The sequence below is a fragment of the Giraffa tippelskirchi genome, chromosome 14, assembly GCF_054371585.1.
Source record: "Giraffa tippelskirchi isolate mGirTip1 chromosome 14, T2T-mGirTip1v1.2.pri, whole genome shotgun sequence".
NCBI classification, from domain to species: Eukaryota; Metazoa; Chordata; class Mammalia; order Artiodactyla; family Giraffidae; genus Giraffa; species Giraffa tippelskirchi.
Window position 1 is genome coordinate 49,532,639 of NC_137288.1, and position 26,827 is coordinate 49,559,465.

A 26,827-nucleotide genomic window follows, 5' to 3' on the forward strand; every position below is an offset into this window, starting at 1 on the left:
AGTGGCTATGGGTTAATGGCACATGCACATGAAGTGTTTAGAACAGTGCCATGCACACAGCAAATGCTTAATAAATATTCACCACATTATGGTTATTTTCATTATGACTAAGGCAAGAAGAAAACAAGATGTACTAATTGTCCCTGGTCTTTCAAAGATCAAAGTCTGAAAATTCTTTGTAAATCTACCAAAGACAATAATGCAGAAACTGTAAGGATGAAAAAACCTACCTAAAATTTCACAAGTCACCATTACTCAATGATGAAATAATGTGGAAGGTTAGTATTTAGTATAGGTTAAATAGCGTATAGCTTATTATAAATATTTCTCTGGTTGGTTCTGAGCCCGGTAGGCATATACTTACTTATTTCTATAAATATTAAGTTTAATCCAGCTTGGCACAAACCTGTTATACTACAGTGGCACAGATTATCTGTCCCTAAAGATTTTTACAGTCAGACTTTATTACTCAAAAATGGAAGAGAATTAGAGCAACTATTTGAAAAGAAACTAAATCAGACAATAATGGTTATAGGTCAATAATCTAAATTTGTTGTCTACATTGGCCAAGCTCACTGGTTAATTCATGTGTTATGGTTTAGTAGCTAACTCATGTCCGACTCTTTGTGACCCCATGGACTGTAGCCTGCCAGGCTCCTCTGTCTATGGGATTCTTCAGGCAAGAACACTAGAGTGGGTTGCCATTTCCTTCTCCAAATTCATGTGTAAGGCCCATTTACTATAAATATAAAGCCTCTAAATTTTGGAGAATGTAAACAGCAACAATTTGTAGATAAAACATCGTTTAGTACTATTGATATTTATTTCTTTATCAAGCTTGATTTTTGTGATGTAAATGAAATTTTGTTAGTGTTCCTAGAGTATTATTATTTAATATTCTTAAATTACTGACATATTAGGAACATGGACATTATGTGTGTTGAACACCAGCTAATTCATTTCTGAAGTGGTCTCTATCAGGTGTACAGATTCATAATATTCTTGCCAAATTAATGACTTGGGCTGTTAGCAGAATAGAAGAATTATCTTTGAAATTGAGGTAAGCAGATAGTTAAGTATATATTCATACCAATCTGTTTGTAGACAGAGACAGAGAGAAAAAGAGGGAGACAAGACTGGTAAAGAAAACACTTCACCAAGAAACGGTGGGAGAGGGTTTTCCAGGTTGTGCAGTGGTAAAGAATCTGCCTGCCATTGCAGGGGACATGGGTTCAATCCTTGATCTGGGAAGATTCCACATGCTGCAGAGCAACTAAGCCTGTGCTCTAGAGCCGGGAACTGGAACCACTGAAGCCCACATGCCTTAGAGCCTGTGCTCCACAAGAGAAGCCACAGCAATGAGAAACCTACGCACCTCAACTAGAGAGTAGACCCTGCTTGTCACAACTAGAGAAAAGCCCACAGAGCAACGAAGATCCAGCATGATCAAAAAATAAGTAAATAAAATAAAAATTAAAATCAGTATATTAAAAACAAAAAGAGCGAAAGAAATGGTGGGAGAAACCAAGAAGGCATCTCTATAACCAATCACTCTAACTGAAGTCATACTAGGTACTAACTTATCAATAAAATATCCCAGAATTGGACTCCCTCCATCCACAGCTGGCTGCTTCCAGGTGATGATGATGTAATCCTTGTTGGCATCCAAGCACACCACGTCCAGGGGAGAGGCCGGGGCTCCTTCAATCTCTGCATCGGCATCTGGGGGGATACAGAAGGACCCCATGAACCCTCTCAGATGCATTCTGTCAGCCCCAAAGGCCAAGGTCATAGTGCAGACATTTCTTACCACATCGCTGCAGTGGCTACATCATTGGCCAAGTAGTTGTTTGTTATTGTTCTCGCTGTTTAGTTGCTAAGTTGTGTCCAAATCTTTTGCCACCCTACACCTCACAGACTATAGCCCACCAGGATTTTCTGTCCATGGGATTCCCCAGGCAAGAATACTGGAGTAGGTTGCCATTTTCTCCTTCCCGACCCAGGGATGGAACCCATGTCTTCTGCTTGGCAGGCAGATTCTCTACCACTGAGTCACTGGGGAAGTCCATTTGGTCCCAGTAGAGCAATCATCAATTTTGTAATTTGCTTACCAAAATAACAATGTGTGCTTTTCACCATCAGTACAAGGACATTATGTCAGAAAGGGCTCTGAAAAGGACCATGACCTTGGCCTCGTGGCCCTTGCCTGCCCAAAATATTCTAAAAGAAAATAACTATGGAGATGTCAGAGACTGTTCTCAGAAAAGTCTAATGTAAATTATGCCAGGATGTCTGTTTTTAAGATAATTATTGTGCAGCGTTACTCAGAAACTATAAATGGCTCCAAGGGGGAGCAAACGGCCCCTTCTGTCAACTTCTGGATCCACAAGAGAAGAAGAACCAAGAAGTTTTGCCCATCCCTATGCTGAGACTACCATTTTGGAAGAGAAACAAAAACATGCATTTTAATTAAATGTTTGTTCCCAAACTGAAGATACTTGCGAAAGGAACTCTGATGCAATGCCCACATCGGAGCTTAGTTTATCTGAGTTTAGCAAAAGATCAGGACTATACAAGAAACAGAGTTCAGTGACTGCCCTTGAAACAGGATCTGCTGACTGTGGGTCCCCTCAGCAGTGTGTGCACAGATAAATTAGTGACTTGGGGGTGTTTTTAGATGGAAAGGAAGGGGAATGAAAATAACCATTTACTAGCCTTTTAAGTGAGAACGATTAAGATAAGAGGCAGAATCCCTGGGAGAGGAGATCCACAGTTGCCAATCCTGCTGACATCCGGTCAACACTTTAAAAACTGGAATTAGTAGGAGAGGAGGCTGAGACTTGTAGGAGCCACCCAGGGAAAGCTCTCTTGCTGACCAAATAAGAAACACTTTCTTTTCCAATGAGCTACACTTATGTAACTCTTCTAAATCACCGAAATATTTGCTAAGAGGGCTGAGATGTTTGTATGCTTCTGAATCGAATAGGTGTGTGTTATCTGTGAAGGGCTCAAATCATTTTGGTTTTGAACATTCTGTTTCTTGCCCCATGAACCTGTATGAATTCATGAACCTGCAGGGTAATATGTCCTGTGTAAGTGCTATAGGAGAATCTAACTAAATCATCATGCCTAAAACACAATGCAGAATCCCTGCATGCCACACGATGGCAAACAGGCATTTGGGGAAGGCAGGGGAAAAACGTCTTTCCTTCCAGGCTTTCAGAGCTCTGGATGGTGGGGAGAAGGTCAGCTGATGGTGAAGGTGGAGCTGAGTTGTGTGCATGCCAAGTTGCTCAGTCGTGTCTGACTCTTTGTGACCACATAGACTGTATGGAGCACTCCAGGCTCCTCTGTTCAAGGCATTTTTCAGACAAGAATACTGGAGTGGGTTGTCATTTCTTCCTCCAAGGGATCTTCTCGACCCAGGGATCGAACCTGCGTCTCTTGCATCTCCTGCCTTGGCGGGTGGATTCTTTACCACTAAGCCACCTGGGAAAGCCCTGGAGCAGAGCTAACAGGAGGTAGAAATGCTGACTTTAACAGGCCTAAGATTTGCTCAGCTGCAATGAAGGCAGCTGGCAACCTCTAGCCGTGCCTTTTTTTTTTTTTAAAGCAAAAGGCCCATAGTGTAAAAACTGGTAAACTTGGTGCTGATAGGTAAATTCATTGTGTGTAACAGAGCCTGGCAGACAGTAAGCATTTAGGGAGCCATTTCTCAGCATTTCTACAAAATTGCTTGGAATATGCCATTTGTTGTATGGACTTGAAAATCTTTCAAAACACATATAGCAGCTGCTAGAAGTCACATCTGAAACTGTGTTACATTGCTTCACACTTGTGCTCTCGCCTTTGTCAGCTGCTGCAGGGCGCCTGGCCCATGGCACCCATCTGGTCAACCTCAATTCTCTTCTTAGCCTCTGCCCTTCCTTCTCCCAGTGCTCCAAATAGTCAAACTTTTTGTAGCTTTGATTGATTAGGCCAAAGATTAGCCTGCTCCTCTTCTATATTTTGATCTCTGACACAGGCTATTTAATAACTTTTTTCAAAATGTAAGTAATTCTATCGTTTATCTTTATTATAAAAGTAGTGCATGCTTATAAAATATATGATAATAAAAGTACATGTTAAAATCCCTCTTAATTCCATAACTCAGAGATTACTACTATTAATACATTGGCCTAAACTTTTCTGGGTTTTTTTCTATATTTACAAACTCAAAAGTGCTTGTTTTTGATAATCTAAATCAACTACATTTCAATTTTTTTAAGTGATTGTTTTTTAAATAAAAGTGGGATTGGACTATATAGTTTCATGTAAACTTTTTTAAAATATATTTTCATATTAATTAGCATAAGTATACACCATTAGGGGCTTCCCAGGTGGCACTAGTGGTAAAGAACTCATCTGCCAATGCAGGAGACATAAGAGCCACGGGTTCAATCCCTGAGTTGGAAAGATCCCCTGGAGAAGGGTATGGCAACCCACTCCAGTCTTCTCTCCTGGAGAATCCCATGAATAGAAGAGCCTGGAGGGCTCCAGTCCATAGGGTTGCAAAGAGCCAGACATGACTGAAGTGAGTTAGCACTCACACATACACCATTAGCTTTCATTGTTGTTCAGTATTTCCATTGTTTTTGTGGACTGTTTATTACACATTATTTTCAACCCCGATTGGTGGATACTTAGATTCCTTCCAGACTTTACCCAAAACAAACACTCCTTTCTCAGTTTTGTCCACTAAAATTCTTAGAACTAGAACTGTTGAAAGTGCACACTGTTGATATACAGTGACAAAACACGCTGAGAAAAGCTGAACCAATTTACACTCACCAACAACATGTAGGAGTGTTCATCCAGCCATTCCTTCATCCTAATGGATTCTAAAAACCTTGCAAATCTTTTGAATGTGATAGATCAATTTTATTGCTTTGATTATTAGCAAAAACTTTGTCATCCATTTATCTGTCAATTGTAATTCTTTTTTCATTACATTTATATCCCATCCTTCATCACTTTATCATCTTTCTCTGCTCCCCCCACCACGTATGTGTGGAGCGGTGGGGAGAATATATAAAAGTCTAGAGGAATATGTAATAAAATGACAATTTTGGACATCTCTGGATGGTAGACTTACGATGGCTTTTCTTTTGTCCTTTTTTCCTTATTTACATTATCTATTTTTTCAGAAAGAACACATAGTATCTATGTAATAAAACCCTGGCCAAAAGTGCACCTCTCTGGAATGTGTTTCTGCTGACATATGGTGCTTTCTGCACTGATCATTCTGGTTCAGAAGCTATTTCCTAAGCAACAAAATACCAGAGCTCTAAAAAAATGCATGGAAATGGCTTCATGTAGCTCAAAGTTGAAAAAAAAAAAAACGTAAAATGTCACTTAAAACATTCCAGCAGTTTCTCAAAAAATCAAACAGAAATTTAACGTACGACCCAGCAATTCCACTGGTGGCTATCTAACCAAGAGAAAGGAAAGTCCAGGTCAATGAATATGAATAGAAATCTTTGTAGCGGCATTATTCAGAGTGGTCAGAGAGCAGAAACAATCCAATTGTCTATCAACTGGTGAATAGACACACAAAATGAAGCATGCCTAGTTAGCAATAAAAAGAAGTAAACTACCATCATAAAGAACCTCAAAACATATGCTCAGTGAAAAAAAAAGACAAAAGTGAAAGATCACATATTCAGAAATGTTTAGAAAAGAAAGTCTATAGTGACAGGGAGTAGATTAGTGGGTGCTTGGGGGCCAGACTGGGAATGAGAGTGGGGAAGGGACACAAGAAATATCTCGGGGCAGGGGGTGATGGGAATGTTCTAAAGCTGGATTGTAGATGGGGGGCTGGTGGTGTACAGCTCTATAAATATTCCAAAAAGCACTGTCCATTTAGCATGGTTGACTCTTATGGTGTGTAATTACATCTCAAAAAGATTTTTAAAAAAAATCCAAAATACAGCATTTACAATAAACTTACAAAGGAAATCGTATTCTAAAAGTTGAATTCACAACTCAATTTCTGAGGCTTGTCTTTGCAATTTCATCTTTCCATGAATCTTCTCAATTCTCTCACATCAACATCTGATACATTTTAGAATCTTCCCTTATTTTGTGGATATGAAGACCAGCTTTATGATAAACTTCAATCCTTCCCCCTGTCTGCAGTTAGTCATGTGAAATTTGGCCTCAACCTGCAAAGGACCATGGCCCTGGTGTGGCCACTGAGAAATGTTGTTGAGGAGATCCTGGACTGTGTCTGAGATCCCAGGAAAAGAGCACAGAGGGGATCCTCAAGGCATAATTCAGTGCTTTCTGAGTCACCAGAGAGACTCCAGTTCAGGTAAGACACTTGAGAGCAGAGGAAAAGACTCTGTTTGCTTATTCAGGTCTCATCTGGCCAGGTCTATCAGGGTGGTTAAATAAATACACTTGCTGATAACTTCCAATGTGTCTGTTTTCACTGCAAATGACCCAGAAGGCTACCCCCTTTTTCCCCTCGCAAGATCTGACTTTTCCCAAAATGCCTGGTTTTCAGTTGGTAGAGATACTCATGTATCTTTACCAGTTGCTGATCTGAGGCAGAATTCAATGATCATTTATTACTGCTCAGTACTGCTGTGGTGTAGACTGCTGACTGTCCCCAGTGTCCATAACATGCTCTTCAGCTAGAACTTCATCAACCCAGCTCCCCAACACACATGGAGGTGTGTTCACCAAGAAGTGCTGTGTGCACCTCTGCATCTCCCCTCCCACAGGCTGGCCTGGAAGCACAGGGCAGCACACAGGGCCAGCTGAGCAGCAACACAGACGGGACCAGGGGCTCTGAACGAGTGCTTTGAGCAGGACCATCTGGACCACGCTTTTACATTGATGGACACAGGAGAGAAATAAACTTTTTGTTTTTAAGTTCCATTTCAGCAGCTTAGCCTATTCCCTAACTAAAATCCTGGGTTAGCCACCAGAAGACCTGCATCTTAGTACCACTTCTGTTTCTAAATAACTGTGAGGTTTCTGCATGCATGCTAAGTCGCTTCAGTTGTGTCTGACTCTTTGCAACCCCATGGACGGTAGCCCACCAGGCTCCTCTGTCCATGGGATTCTCCAAGCGAGTACTAGAGTGGGTTGCCATTCCCTTCTCGACCTGCGATAGAACCTGCAATCGAACTCAGGGATCGAACCTGCGTCTCTTACTTCTCCTGCATTGGCAGACAGGTTCTTTACCACTAGTGCCACCCATGAAGCCTGTGAGGCTTTTGGGAAATCAATTTACTTTGCTGAGCTTTAGTTTCTGCATCTTAAAATTAAGGGGAATCCTAACATTTTGTGAGCCTTAGACTTCTTTGGAAAACTGGTAAAGCAGAAAGAATAAAGGTCCGTTCCTCAGAATAATGCTTTTAAATACATAAAATAAAATACATGAGCTTACCAAAGAAACCAATTATACTGAAGTACAGTTTTAATCACAGACCCCTCTGGAGTCTGTGGATCCCAGTTAAGGACACCTAGATGGCCTCTAAAGTCCCACCGTGATCAAAATGCCTAGATATTCATGATTCTATTTAGTGTCAGGGATTAAAAAAAAAAAAAATTAGCAAGTCTACCCATATTGTTTATATATTTATTCTCTGTAAATTGTGATGTTTGACATCTTAAAAACAAACCTTTCCGGCTGGGGAGAGATTACCCATCTTCTGGGGCTAGCCAACTCTAACTTGTCCAGGGCTGACCTCCTTCAGCCAGCCATGTACCCCAGGAGGAAATATTCCTCTGACTTAACCATCTCAGCACCAGGCACCAGACAGCTAGGCACGACCCCTATAGCTTAGGGGCCACTGAAACTCCTCACACTAGCTGATCCTGAATTGTGTATCCCATCCCGCCTTGCCTTTTCCACAGGAAATCCATTAAAGACTGTGGTCCGAGCTCTCCCCTCTGACCCTTCTGCCTCCTGAGCAAGCAGTGTGGCTGCCTCCCCGTGTGGCTGGTGTGGTTCTCCAGGACCTGTGAGTGTAATACACTCTGTTTTCCTGAGCCCCTCCTCTGTCTACTCGTGTGGCCACACTTGACTGACAGTCACATAGAAGAACACAGAGCACTACCCTTGTGGCCAGGACATGTTCATGGTCTTCCAAGTGTGCTCAGATCTCACGTAGCAAGAACATTTCCACTTGTACATACCCTACCCGTTCAAGACACTGCTGAGAAAAGAAAGACTCTTAAAATCAACAATCGTAGCTTGTCTTAAAGATTCAGTTGTAGCATCTTGCTTCCTAGTTTGTTAAAGCTGTAAGACAAGGCTTGGAATGAAATAATCAATTTGCTCTCCAAAACAGATATACAAGGGTGAGTCCCCATTGCTATTTTATTGTTCCTTCTTTAAATTGAGATGATTTTTTTGTCCACATCATTAGGACGTGGCCTCTCAAACACCTGCAAAGGACTGTGCTGGTAGCTCATTGAAGAAGAGGAAAGTAATGACACTGGTGACAGCAACACAGTCTGGAATCTGGTCACCTTCAGGTTGGTGCTTTTAGGGTTAACCTTTTCACATCCATTCTAATTTTACTGGCTGCTAACATCCCTGTGCTACATCATCTGGGAGAATTTTTTAATTTTTTTGGCCACACCATGTGGCTTGCGGGATCATAGCTCCCAGACCAAGGGTTGAACCCTGGCACACCAGCAGTGGAAGCACTGAGTCCTGAACACTGGACCACCAGGGAGGTCCTGGGAGGAATTTTCAAACAGCTCTTTCATTGTTACCCAAAATATGTTTGGATATATTAATACGGACTCAGTGTTTTAAATATTCTCAGATGTTCTGCTTTTTGCCAGGCCTTACCTCGAACAAAGACGTAAGCACTGTACTGTTCATAATATTCTCCCATTCGTGCACGAACTGTGTAGAGACCTTCGTCTTCCTTGTTGAGATGAGAAAATGTTAGTGTTGCCCGATCTCCACTCCAATGTGTCTGCACCCATTTTGATGGAGAAACAGGTTCCCCTGGGGGGGGAAATGTAAATAAATTTACTGACTTCTTTCTCCATTACTATCTTCTTCTTCCCTCCCCCCAACTTGCTCCTCTCCCCATCTCTCTCTCTCTTTATTTGTCTTCTATATTGAAAGCTGTCTGACTATTAGAGGAAGTCTATAGGGCTTTGAGTCATTGTGCCATATTTATATTGGTTAAAATGCTAGGCCAGAAGTAGGGGAACCACAGCCAGATATATCATCTGGAAAGCCCAGTGCAAAATGAAATTGCAAGGCTCCTGGCTCAAAAAGCAGAAGAAAAAAATACAATTAAGGAACTAAAATATAAAACTTTTTCCTCTAAAAATAGTTTATTATTCATAAAACATAATAGGGTAATACAAATTGCAAAAAAATAATTATTTTCATGCCATAATTCTTACATACAAAACAATACTTTATTTTGTGATATATTGACTGATAATACAGAATTTTTGACTTTTTTTTGCAGCCTCAGTTATTAGGCTATTAAATTTATACTTTTAGCAAATTTATTTTAAATTAATAAAATTGAAAGTAATATCATTCAGTCTTTGCAAATGCAAAGTCACAAATAAGTTTTGATTTATTTTACTTTGAGAAAGATCTTTCTGCTGATGCAACTATTAATGCTGCTATTAAGAGTGCTATATAGTTACAGTATTATACAGTTTTATACTATATACAATTATATAGTCATGGTTATAAAATTAACATTAGGTTAATCCTCTGATAAACTATTTTAAAATATAAATCTTTGTACTTTAGAGATGGCAATTCTTGAGGAACAATTTTTTCTAAAAAGATTTAACTCCTTATACAAATAGTTCCATGTAAGTCTAAATTTAATTTTAAATGTATATTTACACAAAGGCATCTTTTTTTTTAAATAAATTTATTTATTTTAGTTGGGGGCTAATTAACATAACGGCATCTTAATGTTTCCTCTTACATGTCCTGTAACTTGTGATAATACAAAAAAAGAAAATGACTTCATGATTTGTATATAATTTAAATGTCTATTTATACATTTTCTTACTGTACCTTCAATTATGAGAAAAATTACTTAAAAAAATATCTTTCTTGTTAATAACTGCTTCATCCAAAGTTTTGTATGGAAATAGTGTTCATTTTCACTGAATGTGGCAATCTTTAAATTTAATTTTTATTTCCAAGCCCATGAATATTTGCTTTGTAATATTGTGGCAGTTTTCATAAACGGAGAGACCAGACTCAGAAGAATTCTAACAACTGCCTTATCTGCCTTACTGCAAAGTCTGTATACATACTTTTATTTTGTAATGTTTTATAGACAAAGTTTACTGTGTGATTGTTGGCAGTTCCTGTCACAGTGCTCAGGCCAAGAAGTTCATGTTCATGCAGATCCCACAAAGACGGGTCCTGGAGATGGACAGGGGATCTGGGCTCCCACTGGGGGGTCCCAGGCTGCATCTGGTGGGGTCTCTCCTCTCCTCTAGGGCCACGTCCAGCAGCACTGCTGCCGCCACCACTGCAGCTACTACTGGCTTCACTCCAGGCTCAGGTCCTGGTCCTAGCCATCGCTTCACGATGGCCCAGCCTGCCCAGTGCCAACACGGACACTGAAGTTTAAGCCAGCTGCGTGGTGAGCACGCTGACTACCACCCACAGTGCCTGGGAACCAACAGGACTTCACTGGATTTCACTTTATCTTACCAAATAAAATTAACTTACAAAATGAATACATATCCAACTTGTAAAATGAAACTACATTTTTTGTAATCCTTTCCGTGTATTACACGGTGATAAGAAATTATGATCTCCACTAACATGTTATAAAAGTTCTGCTACTCTAAAATATGTGTAAAAACTTTTGTAACACCCAGTAGGTTATGTCCTCTACTATCCAGTTTCTGCCAGTTCTGGTAAACAGAACTGCAATCTACAGACATTCATGCTTTGGGACCAAGTCTGGTTTGTGATCTTCTGCGAATATGAGCCTCAGTGAGAATTCATCATTAAGGCTCACCATTTCGGTACCACTGGATCTCCGGCTGGAAATGTTTAATTTCAGGGGTGATAACTACCCGGCAGCCCAGGCTCATTGTCTCGCCTTCTCTCCCGAAAGACACTTCAAACTTGTCATCAAAGTGGATCTCAAACCTGGACGCATAACCGTAAGGGGTCACGGCAACTAGGCACAACAGAAACAAACATCAGTAATTTATTTTTTCTCATCAAAGAGACATAAGCATTTTAAGGAGCACAGGCCAAAAGCACCTTCCTCACTCCTACCCAGCACTCCTTCTCATGCATGGAATTGATACCAATGATTACAACTAGGAATATTAAAATTAGGAGCCATTCCATGAAGTATGGAGAGACATCAAGCCAATCAGTTATGTGAAAAACTGACCCATGAGTAAGTATTTCCATAACCATTTTCAAAATGACCACTTATTTTTTAATGTTTCGAAAATAAGAATTTGGGGCTTGACTACCATTTCCAGTCTGATAGTGTCAGCATCTAATTACTGAAGAACCATAAGGGTTTTACTTTTATTGCTTCCCATGAAAAGAAGTTCTGATGCAGATGACATGATCGGAGCTCACAAATTTATAAATCACTACGGATCAGAATACTAATAATTTGTTATTAAACCACACTTAGACCTCATTTTACATTGCATTTTGTAAATTAGTGTATGTAATTATTCATTCATCATCAAATATTACTCTGCATCGGATGCTGGGGTCCAAAGATAAAAGATCCAGCCTAGCCTTCAAGTGGCTCATGGGTCAGTGGAAGCAGTTAACAATTAGTGTCCAGTGAGTAGATGCCCTTACAGAGGTGTCACAGCCTCACACAGACACATAACTTAAGTAGGTGGGGGCTGGGGTACAGTGGGGGGCCGACAGAGACTTCTTAAGGAGATGATGCTACACTGGATATATAAGGATGAGTAAGACTTCCCTGATACAGTCCAGACTCCATGTATGTGTATGTGTGGTTAAGCCACACTGCAGGTTTGTGTAATGATTTTTCTCAGCTTAAGGAAAGGAAGACTTAAAAGCATTTGTCATTTTTAGCCCATCACATCCAGGCTTTTATAAAACCAGAATAAAGCAATTATAAGTAGAAGGAGAATATGGTAGCCAAAGAATCTAAAAAAATAAACTAACTACAGGTAGTATTACATACATGTGCTAAATCACTTCAGTCGTGTCCGACTCTTTGCGACCCTATGGACTATAGCCCACCAGGCTCCTCTGTCCATGGGATTCTCTGAGCAAAAATACTGGAGTGGGTTGCCATGCCCTCCTCCAGGGGATCTTCCCCACCCAGGGATTTAACCCACGTCTCTTATGTCTCCTGCACTGATAGGCAGGTTCTTTACCACTAGTACCACTTGGGAAACCCATTACATACATACTAGCACATATTATAATATAGACTATGCATTTATTTTGGGTTTCCCAGGTGGCACTAGTGATAAAGAATCCATCTGCCAGTGCAGGAGACGGAAGAGACATGAGTTCCATCCCCGGGTCGGGAAGATCCCCTGGAGGAAGGCATGGCAACCCACTCCAGTATTCTTGCCCAGAGAATCCCATGGACAGAGGAGCCTGGCGGGCTACAGTCCATGGGTCACAAAGAGTTGGACAGAACTGAAATGACTTAGTATACCTGCATTTATTTCAGTGTTATGGAATAGCTTATTACACAATTTTACCAAGATGACACAGCAAAAATATTTTCAGACTTACAGCTGAGGGGCAAGGTGGAAGCCCCCGAATGGAAGCGAGTGTCATCCAACTCTCCCTTGTATCCTAGAAAAGAAAGCAGCAATTCTTGACAACTGCTTCTTGACCTGTTTATATGTTAGCAGTGAGAATAAATTTTTTATAAACACACTGTGAATGAAACAAGTCCAGCAAACCTACTCTTTACCACAACTGACGCATATGCTGAAAGTTCTCCTTTGGCATTCATCGCCGAGGCCCGGTACTGAGCCGTGTCTTCAAAATCACACCTGAAAGAACGGATGGGATGAGTGCCTGGTCCAGTGACACTCCTGGTACAGTTGTCCCTCAGTGTCTGCAGGGGACTGGTTCCAGGACCCGCGTGGATAGCAAAATCCAAGGAGGCTCAAGTCCCTTAAGTCAGTGGTCCCCAACCTTTTTGGCACCAGGGACCAGTTTCATGGAAGACAGTTTTTCCAGGGATGGGGGACAGGCAGAGGCAAGGGGCTATTGGTTCAGGCAGCAATGGAAGCGATGGGGAGCGGCAGATGAAGCTTAGTTCACTTGCCCACTGATCACCTCCTGCTATGCCATCCCGATCCTAACAGCCATGGAACGGGACAGGTACTGGTCCTCAGCTGGGGGATTGGGGACCCCTGTTTTAAGTAAAATGGAGTAGTATGCTGAGGCCTCGGTACCCATGGGTTCCGTCTCTACAGATAAGGCAGGCCGATGTAACTCCTAACTGTTTTGTCAAGGATCTCTTTGCCAACACGACACACAGCACGTCATCGGTTAACACACCGCTCTTTGGGACTTTTGACAAAGCTACACTTTCTGATCAGGCTCCCTGTGGGATTTTACACAGGCCAATAGATCTACCTACCAACAGCTATAGTCCACTATGACCCTAGCTTGAGTTAATTTGAAATGTCCAAAAATAAAAGCCAACAAAGTGTTGAGTATATAGAGCATGAACAGTGTGATGAAAAAATGGTTTACAGTTGTATCTGGAGCAGAAAATGTCTGATCATGTACCTTTGTAGCAGGTAAGACCCGGAGGGGCCTCCCTCAGGATGGGTTTCAGTCTGGCTGTTACAGTGTGATGGAAAGACAAAGAAACAGCCTCTCCTTATAGACGCCCAAACGGATTCAGATTTGTCTAATGTGTGGTTCTGTGTTTTAGCCTCAAAGTACAAACAAGTTATCTATCTCTCAATTCTACTAATGTTCAGGCCCATGACACAATACAAGAAGTGCCATTTGGAAGTTCCTCTAAGTTATGATGCAGACATAGGGATGTCTTGGGAGACCTGGGTTTGATCCCTGGGTTGGGAAGATCCCCTGGAGAAGGGAACGGCTACCCACTCCAGTATTCTGGCCTGGAGAATTCCATGGACAGAGAGGCCTGGAGGGCTACAGTCCATGGGATAGCAAAGAGTAGACTCAACTGAGCGGCTTTCACTTTCACTTTAGAGAGAGAAGCATCTCTAAAGATGAACAGGCTAAGATTTCAAAGCAAGATGTTTTATCATTGCCAGGGTTCGTGTTCTTCACTGTTCTTCTTTAGTTTCATTGGTGAAATTTTAATTCTTGGTGAAATTTTACAGACATAAATAGAATCCCAGGTAGGTCAATATGGTTGCTTCTTCCATAGTTATTTAATTATAAAGCAACCACACAGCTCGCTGCCGACTTGGTTGAATCACTGACTGACAGAACGGATGGGTCTTTAGGAAGGGGTCCCTGCTTGGCGATCATCCCAGGGTCCCAGAGTTCTGTTTGAAGCCTAGTATGACCTGTGCCAACCTCTCTGATCTGAGAAAGCTATATATCTCCTGAGATTAGAATGACTTAAATTCTACTTTGACTTCGCAGCACGTCATGGTTTTACTTGAACTGGAAATGCTGGGAGCTTGTGTAACTTCTTCATCCACATCAGTCGCTTGGATTTCAGAACCATGTTAGGAGACACGATACACCTTTGAAGACCCAGAAACTTTGATGTGGATTCTGCTTTAAAATTTTTGCTGTTGATTTGCTTTAAAAAAACATTCCAATGTCAGGCCCTGCATCCATCTACAGGTTGACAGAATGGGCACATAGTTTCCACACAGTTTCTGGTGAGTTGAAGGAAAAAACAACTTCTCTAGGTCCAGCTTACGTTCAGTGTCACCCACCTCAAACTTCATTGGCCTGTATCGATTAAAGGCAAATGTGTCTAATTCTGTGCAGATTTGGGACTCTGAGAAGACAGCTGAATATAAATGCCCATTTTGTAACTTATTTTTCTTGCTAATACCTGAGAAGAACTCTCAAGTACATAAAAGGATTGTTGTCTAGTTGCTCAGTCGTGTCTGATTCTCTGCGACCACACAGACTGTAGCCCATCAGGCTCCTCTGTCTATGGGATTTTCTCAGCAAGAATACTAGAGAGGATTGCCATTTCCTCCTTCAGGAGATCTTCCCAATGCAGGGATCGTACTTGAGTCATCTGCATTGGCAGGTGGATTCTTTAACACTGAGCCCCTGGGAAGCCCATACAAAAGGTTAAATAGATACACATGAATTTTTCCTCATAATCTTTGACTAAATTCAAAAGATCACTTTGGGCGGTAACATGGGTTTGGTAAGAATGTCATGATTATCACTCATAGGTGTGCACCAAGAGAAGCAATGCTTGGGACTGTCTCCCATCCTGATACCACCGTGTAGGGAGGAAGAGGGGACAAGCCCCTGCCAAGTAATTGTCGGGCAACATACACAAACCGTGATGTTTCTTACGCGATTATCTCCAGAGTGTGCATTCCATATCGGCTTTCGATGATATACTTTTCAGGATGTGCCTGGACATTTATTGGCACCTGGTTTTTATACCTATGAGACAATGGAAATGAGGTGAAGTAAGTTGAGGTGTAAACAGCTTCATGATTAACACACACACAACTGTTCTTCTTGAAAAAACATCTGTAGACATGGCACAGAGGTCAGTAGCAGCGTCTGCTCAATAAATGCAAATAAAATTCATTACAAGTATCATAAACTTTCTTGATGAATGTGCTTCCCTCCTCCATTACAAAAATTACATTCAAGAAGTTAGCCATTCACAACCATGTGTTTGAATCTTGCGTACATAATTTTGAATGGAAAGAGCCAGACACAAAAGAGTGTAATGATTGTTTTTACGTAAAGTACAAAACAAGAAAAGATCAATAAATGCTGCTAGAAGTCAGGGCAAGGGGCAGGGATGAAAGCGGTCCCTTGGGTGCTGATAATGTTTGGTTTCTTGATTTTGATGCTTGTTACCTAGGTGTAGGTGGTCTACAAAAATTCATCAAAGTTCTACATTTATATGCCATACCACACTATTTTGTGTACATATTATACTTCAATAGATGATCTTAAAAATGAAAAGACAGATGACCATTGTTGACACAACAGAGAGGAAGGCTTTAAGTGGGTTTTTTGTTGGCTGTCTGTGTAGGATGAAAGCAAAACACCCTTCCCACTGACATTCCTGCACGTTGTTCAAAACCTTGTCATTGTAAGCTCATTATATTTGTTTTATTCTGTCATGAGCAAGCATAGCTCTCAGCTTCAAAGAACTTAGAATATCAGTCATGAAAGAAAACTACTGATAAATAGAAGCTGAAAGAGTCCCTTTTCTGACTGCCGATCCCTGGCGAAGCCTCTCAGTCTTGAGAGGCAGGGGCTCCATGGAGGGCCCCCTCTGAGACACTGGACCCTGAGTCTGCACCTTGACTCATCACCACGTCCTCATGTCCTCAGTGTGTGCTCAGTCGCTTAGTTGTGTCCAGCTCTTTGCAACCCCATTGACTGTAGCCGGCCAGGTTCCTCTGTCCATGGGATTCTCCAGGCAAGAATACTGGAGTAGGTTGCCATTTCCTACTCCAGGGGAGCTTTCCCACCCAGGGATCGGACCCACGTCTCCTGCAGCTCCTGCATTGGCAGGCGGATTCTTTACTGTCTGAGCCACCAGGGAAGCCTCATGTTCTCAGTAGCCAGTAGCTATGGTGCTGGACCTAGTTTTTCTGCTTAAGCCACTTTCTGCCCAAAAGGGGGGCTAAATTTCATTTGTTTCCTTTTCAGACATTCCACTTCATGTGCATAGGTATCACAAATAGTGCTAATAACCATTAGAAACAGAATATTCACTGAAAGTCAGGAAAGGCTGTAAGTACTTTATGTCTAGATTTGTAAATTCAATCCTCACAACAGCTACATAAGGTTGTACTACTTTTTAAAGAATATAAATCTATTTTTATTTGGCTGTGCTGGCTCTTAGTTGCAGCATACAGTATCTTTAGCTTTGGCACACAAGGTCTAGGTCTAGCTCCTAGGGATCGAACCTGGGCCCCATGCAATGGGAGCTCAGAGTCCCAGCCATTGGGCCACCAGGGAATTCCCAGTGCTACTACTTTTAACATCATTCTCCAGACGAAGAAACCAGGCACAGAACGGTTAAGTAGCCTGCCCCAGCTTTAACAGCTAAAACAGCAGAGCTGGGATCTGAACCCAGGCAGTCTGGCTCCTGACAACAGGGGATGCTTCCATTTTCCAACTGTTCTCTATTTGTTGTTACTGTTTAGTTGCTAAGTCATGTCCAACTCTTTGCCACCACGGGGACTGTAGCCCACTAGGTTCCTCTGTCCACGGGATTTCCCAGGTAAGAATACTGGAGTGGGTTGCCATTAACTTCTCTAAGGGATCGTCCCGACCCAGGGATCAAACTCACGTCTCCTGCTTAGCAGGTGGATTCTTTACCACTGAGACAACAGGGAAGCCCCATTCTCTATTTAGCTGCATTTTATTTCTTCAGATTTTTGGACATGGTTATAAGCAGATTTGGGAGCAAGGAAAGTTATAGAAAGGGAAAGAGAAAGGAAATAATCTTCAGCCAGTCCTTTCCTCTCCCCAGCTTGTGTACACACACACACACACACACACACACACATACTCATGCCCTATGTCCCTAAAATGCACCTTTTTCTACACTTTAGAAAATATACCATTCTCCATCCAGCAAAATTCCAACTCATCCTCCAAGGCTCTGATCAAATGCCACTTCTTCAATAATCTCCTCCCTGAAATTCCACACATCATTCCCACCTCTTTGCATCAGTGTTACTTGGTTCAAATGGGAAGGTATAATGTTAATCAAACTATGGTTGGGGAAGTGTCACTTCTGCTAAACTGTGAGTGCCTTGAAGATGGGGATTCTGTCTGATCCATATTGACTTCTATTCCCACTCTCAAGGAAGCAGCCATCCTAGCAAAATATTAGGCAATGTGTATTAAATTGGACTGAACAGAGTCATTGGGTAACATCATTAATTCAATTGTGCTTCTTGAATTTTGGCAAAGGAATAGAGTTCTGACAAATCCATCCTTCATGATATGGATAATTTAAAATCAGTGCAGATGAAGAAGGTATGCTGAGGCTGCTTGTGTCTTGGTTTCCTTGGATGTGAAACGGGAGGGTGGACTGGCTTAGGAATCACAGCTGTGTAGCAGGTGTAGGGGCACAGCCTTCTGCCCCACCCTTGGGAATCATTCCGAGCTGTTTCTGACAGTCCAAAAATGGCCTCAGACAGCTGTCCCCCCAACAGGGCTCCAGGCGGACGGACTGTTTGATCAGAGATGGGCTGTAAAAAGCAATCTGCTGGCTGCTCTTAATTTGGAACGTTCCTAGTTTAGATGAATGACAGGGTCAAACACGTTAATCATGAGCATGTTCTCCTGACTGAATCGGTTTAGGTCATTTCACACCCAACTCAGAAGCTTCATTTTGCTTAGTTTTCTTTGTGCTGGGGTATTTTCAGTATTTCTTCCCAACATAAGAAGATATAAAAGACACCAAAGTTGTGTGGCTGGTGCTACTTGACCAAACAACTGAGTGACACTTGATTTGGCTTTTGACTAAAAATGATGTTCATATTTCTATAAAGTGTGAATTAAAATAGCATTTGCAGCTCTTAGGCTTGCTTCATCTTCCTTGTCCTTCAGTCCAGCAGTCTCCAACCTTTTCAGCACCTGGGACCAGTTTCATGGAAGAAAATTTTTCCACAGACCAGGGGGCGAGGGATGGTTTTAGGATAATTCAAGCAATTACATTTATTGTGCACTTTATTTCTATTATTATTACATCAGCACCACCTCAGATCATCAGGCACTAGATCCCAGAGTCTGAGGACCGCTACTCCAGTCCTGTGTGACTTAGCATCTCAATGCCTTTCCTCCAGTTTTCTAATATGACCACTTGAAATAGATTTCTCTCGCGCTCTCTCTTACACACACACACACACACACACACACACATTTTCTCTCCACTGGGACTCTATATGACAGTGTAAGAAGCGCCTGTTTTAAAGCAGCAGACAAGAATTAAATGAGGAAGCTATTCAAATCTGTTCTCCAAGGAATTCACCTTGCGAGGCACTCGGGTTCAGAGCTGCTTGTGATTGACTGTCTTCAGTATCAAATCAGAGCAGAGAAGGAGAATTTGAGGCCTGCTCTGTGTACACTTGACAGCTTGTTATTTCTGGAAAGTGAAATTCCAAACTGGCCACTCATCGGCTAATTTTAGAGAGTAATCTACACCCTGGGACTATTTGTCAGGTTTCTGAAATTCTTGTGAGTATTTAGATATACACCCTTTTCCTCATCATTTTCATGTAAAGTATATCAACGACTAGTTAATGAACTTCTGTTACACATTATTTCTAGAATAATACTCTTCATTTACATATGTAAAATACACACTTAATTTCCCCAAACAAATGTCTGTCTGGATACTAGGATGAATTTGATAACAAGGGGTTACAGTGAAAGCTCTTTGGCAGTGTAAAGTGTGGTCAAACAAAAGGACTTCACTCTAACTTTTCTTTGTCAGCAAATAATGCTGCCAATATGATCTCTATCATGTTGAATCTCCTTCCCCCAAAAGTGTGGTTAGAATGCAACCCTATTGTTTTGAACAAACAGCTATTACTCACTTTAAAAACCAATTAGCTGAGGGCGAACTCTTCTATTAGCATAGAATTTGGATGTAAATAAGAAAAATCTAAAATAAAATCCCAAACCCTTATACTTCAAAAGTAATTATAAATAATTTTTAATATTTTAAATGCAGGTTGTTTTCCTACAATAATATGGCAGTAATTGCTAAATTTAAATACATTGTGAATAACTCTAATCTTGTAAAAAAATTCAGTGTATTAATTCTACTATGGAATTTATGAATTCTCATAATTTGCAAAAATAAAATAAGACTTTTCCAAATCTCCAGACTCTCCCTAAAATATGTTTCTCATACTATCTTATTCCTAGGTTTTGAACTATGATCATGTTCAATGACAAGTTTCTTTAAGTGTCTATTTATCTTCACACTATCCCTGAAGTGGCAATGACTTCAGGGATAGTGTGAAGAATTTCAAATATGTATTTTAAGTGTCTTGTGTGAGAATCTAACCCAGGTGCTAAGTTGCTCCAGTCGTGTTCGACTCTGCAACCCTATGGACAGGATCCACATACAAATCTGAAAACAAGGACACTGAGTGTGTGAACACATGAGTGTTACGTGATAATACCAACACATTGTTTCAGGAGTTGGTGTGAGCCTCCCTGCAGATTATATAATCCCGATTTCCACTGACAAAAATCAATCTAGACTTTGGCCTCAAAATGCAATTAGATCTGGCTCTCGAAAAAAAGAGGTGGCACAACTAATTTAATTCTCTTTCTTTTAAAGAAAACTTTTCTCCCCTATTTCATATAGCTTTTTACAATCTGACCAGGCAATGCGAGCATATGATCCAAGAATCAGAAAATAGAGGTGTGCCTAGGGACCATTCTCTTTTCTCACACCTGTCTGCCTTCTGCCCAGCTCCTCCCCACAGCTAACTGTTTTCCTTAGGTTCTTATATGTCCTTCCAGAGCTTCTTTATGCAAGTAATAAAGATACAAACATAACTGCTTTTCCTCCCCCCTTTACAACAATATACTGCCTATTAAACAAGTTATTATATAAATATAACCTATTAAATTAAACAACTGGTTTTTCACCATATATATATTTCTCCCTCTCTGTTGGCTAGCCCTCCTTCTGGATAGCCGGCTTCACTGCTGTGTCTTCTGCAACTAACTTTTCTTCTGAACCCAAGGCTCACAGGCAGGCTTCCTTCTGCTCTGAAGGTGAACTGGGAATAGGGCATTGCTGCTCAGCATCTCTGCACCTGGCCGTGATGAGTGATGGTGATGAGTGATGGGCCCGCCTGTCAGTAAGAGCTCTCCAGGTACCCTCTAGACTCCATCCAGATTTAGTCAGTATGCAGGGGGGTGGCTGAAGAGCAGCTGCAGCATGTTGATATCATTTGTTCAACCTCAGGGATTTCCATGGCCTGAGGGTGCCAGTGGAAACCTGGAACTGAATGTTCCTTGGAAAGGAGTCTTAGGGAGCCAGACCCCGGGCACACATGACTTTGAAAGGTATGGCTTAGGACCTAAAGGCTCAAGCGGAGACAGTGCCACTGCCCACAGCAGCATTGGAAACTTGTTTCTGTAACTGACCTTCTTCTATTCAGGAAGGTCATTCTCAACGGTTTCTCTTGTACTCAGAGTCAGGCCCAGGAGGCTGCAGCTTGGTACCAAAGAGACATCAAGACCAGCAAATTAATTACCAACATCTTGGTTCTCGCTTGAGTTGTGGGTTCCCTGCTCGTTGAGGGGGAGGATGTTCACTGAAGATTGTGTAATCTGGACCAGCAGTTTGCAAAGTAAATTAGAGCTTCATTCAATGATTATTAAAGCAACACACCCAGGAAGGTACTAATGTATTAATCCCACATGAAATTTACTCCCAGAAGTGGATTTACCTTGAAACTAGTGAAGCTGAAGTTGCAGGGTCTCTCATCATCACAGGTCCCCATAAGGCTCTGTGCTTAATACATGTGACTAACTTTATAGTCTTTTTTATAAAAGATGCTCCTCAAATTGTATAACCCTCCTGCCCCACAAAACCTTGATCTAACCTTAGCTATTGTCAGAGCCAGTTCTCAGCTATCTGCTAGCTGATTGTCCAAATTTCAGCTTTATCCAGGGGCAAACCTTGCTCACTAAAGGAAGGTGAACTATTTCCTTAATGGTCCACTGGTTCTTTTGTTTTCATATTTACCTCCCACTTGACTTGCAAGGCAATAGGGCCTTGTGTAAAGTGCTCTGATTCGTCCCTCCTGGACGAGTTTCTGAACAGAATGGATTTGTGTTCTCCAAGCACTGAAGGGGGTGCAGGAACTAGAGAAGGCTTGTCCCAGTCAACGAACAGCCTTCCAGTCCTTCCTGAGACAAATCTTGTCTCTGTGCCTTTGTTTTTTATTAAAATGAGCCCTGATGCCAAAAAATTCACATATTAAGGAAATAAATATTTCAAAGCCAAACATGAAAGATTTGAGGGGTCAATCATACTCCCAGCCCCATTAGTGAGGATAACTAAAAACTGACAGTATTTCTATTTTTAAATTTGACTGGAATTTTAAGAGTTGCCAAGTTTAGTCATCTCCTATTTTTTCAGTGGAGTTTATATCTTTTTGTTTGTTTTTAAATCACTCCTTTTTCAGCCCAAGAACACCATGTGAGGAGTTTAACCTCCAATGGAATTTGAGCTCTGCCTTTGTGGAACGTCATCACTCTGGCTTAGTGACACCATCAGTGGTACATGGCATGTTTGTATTCTAGTTACTGTGTATTTCACAGAATAAGTAAATGCTTAAGAAATTAATATTTATCTCCTAGAGATCACTTTGTATTCTTTTGAAAATCATCTTTAACTCTGATGTTTAAAAATCAGGAAAACAGAGATAGGACACTGTGTAATAAATATATCTACTTAAAGGTTCCAATTATTCATTTACCAGTAGTACATTTTAATTCATGAAACATGAGGAATGTTTTTACTCATCAAGTAATATTTCTTGGAGCTAAAATTTTGTTATTCTTTATGTATTTCTTTTTTTTTTTTTGCCACACCACACAACTTCTGGGATCTTAGCTCCTCAACCAGGGATGGAACCCACATCCCCTGTATTGGAAGGCAGAGTCTTAATCACTGGACTTCCGGAGAAGTCCCTCTTTATGAATTTCTACAGAAAAGTTTGAATTTTTTCTGAGATAGAAAGTAATCAGTTTTTAACAGGGTACGTCCCTTTAATAGGCCAATCTATGCAACTCAATAGGCAGAGACAAAGGCAGGGGGTAAAAATGAATGGATTCCTAGCTTACTATGTCTGTCAGCGCGTCCAACTCTTTCCAACCCCATGGACTGTATAGTCCAGAATACTGGACTGGGTAGCTTTTCCCTTCTCCAAGTGATCTTCCCAACCCAGGGAGGGAACCCAGGTCTCCCGCATTGCAGGCAGATTCTTTACCAACTGAGCCACCAGGGAAGCCCAGCTTACTATAGTATACTCATACTTTTAAAGCTTGGAAATTGATTTTTTTTAACTTAATTTTCATTGAAATATGTTCTTACACTTCTCATCTTTGTTTACTATAAATTACTTATCTTGGTAATACAGAACTGGCTTTATTTTTCATTCTCTCACTTTCAAACTCAAGAACCCTGGGAAAAGTTTATGTACAAGAAAAACTGTATGTAAATCCAATTTGATCACAGGCAGATTGATATTATAGGTGAATTAAAAAAAAAACTCACCACTTGCTCCTTAAGAACAACCTATTACAATATTGTAAAGTAATTAGCCCCCAACTAAAATAAATAAATTTATAAAAAAAAAAAAAAAAAAAGAACAACCTTAGGTAAGGGTTTATCTTGTCAGCCTCCGTTATGCAAGCCAGATGTCCAAACAACATTAGAAAAGACAGACAAGGGAGGAGGAGCCAGTGCCCTGTGGGCAACAGTGGCATTCTCTGCAGTGTTTATACTGTGACATGGGGCATTTACCAAACTTCCGAGGGTAAGAAAGCAGCATGCAAAATACCCACATTGTAGAATAAGACGGAAAACACCTTTTAAAACTGGCTTACAATCCTCTTCAGATTCCTGCTCTCCAGGGCAGATATTCATGCCATATGAGTTCTGATTTTAGGGGTTACCAAGTCACTGACAATTGCAATAGGCTATATAATGGATGGGAATTTACCATGGGACTTTACGGAATGAAAGTTTCTTCAGACCTTATATTAGAAACATCTCCTGTCCCATCCCCTTCTTTGTTTGGCTTTAGAAACTAGGACTTCAGCTCACATGAAGACTAGAGATGGAGCCCTTGGGGCTTTATTTCTCTAAAAGGTGGCATTGTTTTTCATCACTAAATGTTACCAAATAAATATGCTGACTAAATTTTAACAGTTTATATAAGATAAAGACTCATTTGTATAAGAAGAGTATAAAGTATCATAATAAATTATAATGGATGCAAAATCATTCTTCCTTCCATGCATGTATTCTTTCTTCACTATTTAAAAAAATTTACTCAAACTTACAGATGCTTTCACTGACTCTTGCATGTTCATAAATCCACATGTTTTCACAGGATTTAAAATTAACTTTGAGTTTAATCAATTCTATGAGAAGCTTTCAAAAAGATAGCGTACCATGTGAGACGAGGTTCTGGCCAGCCGGCTACAGAGCAGTGTAATTTTACATTTTCTTTCTCCCAAACAGTATGGGAGCGAGGTTTAATGACAAATTCAGGAGCATGGAGAAGACTATCTTCATTCAACTTTTTATGAAATGCCTCAGTTTCTTCTAACTGAAAAAAATTATCAAGACATGAAATCAAAGTAACATGTGCTACCAAAATGAAATGTAGAAATCAAAATGATCATTTTTTCCATTTGGAGTCTTACTCTGGTATTTGGAGCAAGTGAACTCCCCTCATCCCTTTAAAAAATAGACATATCACCTAATTTTTAACATTCTAAGCCTGAGCAACATATTGTACTTTCCAAAGGTGTATTTATTAAGGTTCTCAAGAACTTTAATTTCTGTAGAACCTAAAATTTCATAGAATTTAAAACTATGAAGTCTTTCTTTGAATTATACATTTTGATGTCTTTTTCCCTTTTTTCTTAGTTGTTTCTCCACAAGACCACATATTGCTTCATTTGAAACTAATTAATCTATATTATACACATGCACAATGTTACATGCATTTATACTTTTTTAAGATTAATTTTTATTGCAGTATAGTTGATTTACAATGTTGTATTAGTTGCTGCTGCACAGTAAAGTGAATCAGTTATACACATACATGTAAACACTCTTAGATTCTATTCCCATATAGATCATTACAGAGTATTAAGTATGGTTCCCTGTGCTCTACAGTAGGTCCTTATTAGCTTCTCTGTCCACAGGATTCTCCAGGCAAGAATACTGGAGTGGGTTGCCATGCCCTCCTCCAGGGGATCTTCCCAAATCAGGGATTGAACCCAGGTCTCCTGCATTGCAGGCAGATTCTTTACCATCTGATCCACCAGGAAAGCCCATTTTATATGTAGTGGTGGCACTTATACTTTTGTAAGTTATGTTGAATTGTCTTTTCTTACCGTTTTTTTCAGTGACAGCTGTTCCGCCTTTTCTCGAATGGCAACTTTCCTTGACTTCTTCTCAAAGGCCTCTTCCTGGTGAAGCGTGGACATGGACTGCTTAGATACTGAGGACTGCTTGCTGGCTGTTACTCCTTCCTCACTAGCAAGGAGATTCCTCTGGGCTATATAAGCAGCAGCTTCTTTAATTCTTTGCTCTTCCGTGTCTGTAATTCCACTGACGTGCACTTGGCTAAAACAAAATAACAGCAAAATATGGTTATTGTGGATGTCAGTGATAAGATGGCCCAATTTTGCCAAGTTCAAAGCACCAGACCTCAGATGTTGTACACTGTGCCCAAGGAAAACCTGACATACAAAACACCAGCCCATAGGAGCTAACTCTTCACACACGGACGTGATCTTCACCTTAACAAATGATAACGACGATAGTAATACCTGTTATGGCCAGGGTGCTCTGCCAAGTGCTTTTTGCATAAACTATCTCATTTTCCCCCACAACAACCCTTTGAAGTAAACTGTACCCTTTCTACTTTAGACATATGGTAACAAGGCACAGAGAAGTAAGATAACTTGCCCAACATCATTTCTTTGGTTTCCTTAGTGTGTTTAAACACAGTTTAGTCTGTAATAAAATATTAACTTATGACTTCCTTCTAGAAAAGACAGCATTGTAAAATGACAGACAGTTGTGTGACTGGGATCCTGATTTATGACTAGTGTGTTTGATCTGGATTCTGTAACTCAGATGACGGAATGCATTGCCCAGAGCTGCTGCACACATAAATAAGCTATAAATGTATATGTGATCCTTATGCCTAGCAGGTTTCCTTTCCAAAATAATAAAGGTTATGAGGGACTTCCCTGGTAGTACAGTGGATAAGAATCAGCCTGCCAGTGCAGGGGACATGGGTTTGACCCCTGGTCCAGGAAGATCCCTCATGCCACAGGACACAGGGGTTGGGGGTGGGGGTGGGGGAGGGGGCGGCAATTGCAATTGGGAAAACTCAAGTACACTTAAAAATATATTTTTGACCCTCAACAGCAGGGACACTTGCCTTTAAGTAAGTGCATATGTGCATGTCAGTGATAACCCTTCTACAATCTGGGTAAAAGAGCAAGAATATGATGCTAACATCAAAAACACACTACTGAAAATTTAAATAAATTTAAAACCTTGCCAATCCTCTATCTCAATTTAAACCCTGTTGCTGACATAAAGTTAGCTCTACTTAGACTGTGCATGTGTGCCAAGTCACTTCAGTCTTTGACTCTCTGCGACCCTATGGACTATAGCCCACCAGGCTCCTCTGTCCAGGCAAGAATACTGGAGTGGGTTGCTGTGCCCTCCTTCAGGGGATCAAACCCATGTCTTCTATGTCTCCTGCATTGACAGCCGGAATCTTTACCACTAGTGTCACCTGGGAAGCCCTACCTAGACTATAAAAAGTGGAATTTTCAAGTGCCATCCAGAAGAAATCGTATGCTCCAAAAATG

The 26,827-nt window shown here is 40.8% G+C and overlaps 1 protein-coding gene across 18 annotated transcripts in view; it reads right to left on the reverse strand.

Moving 5' to 3' along the window:
• The window catches only part of MYOM1 (myomesin 1), a 149,963-nt gene that overhangs the window by 72,391 nt on the left and 50,745 nt on the right, over window positions 1–26,827 (reverse strand). For all 18 annotated transcript variants that reach the window (XR_014074603.1, XR_014074605.1, XR_014074609.1 and 15 more), the window contains exons 4-11: window positions 25,331–25,562; window positions 24,377–24,534; window positions 15,530–15,622; window positions 12,947–13,035; window positions 12,770–12,832; window positions 11,031–11,195; window positions 8,855–9,016; window positions 1,581–1,722 (exon numbers count right to left, since the gene is read on the reverse strand). Coding sequence is in view for 9 of the 18 variants with exons in the window: in XM_081561922.1 (XP_081418048.1) it covers window positions 1,581–1,722; window positions 8,855–9,016; window positions 11,031–11,195; window positions 12,770–12,832; window positions 12,947–13,035; window positions 15,530–15,622; window positions 24,377–24,534; window positions 25,331–25,562 (1,104 nt within the window). In the remaining 9 variants the exon portion in view is untranslated. The remainder of the gene's footprint in view (window positions 1–1,580; window positions 1,723–8,854; window positions 9,017–11,030; window positions 11,196–12,769; window positions 12,833–12,946; window positions 13,036–15,529; window positions 15,623–24,376; window positions 24,535–25,330; window positions 25,563–26,827) is intronic.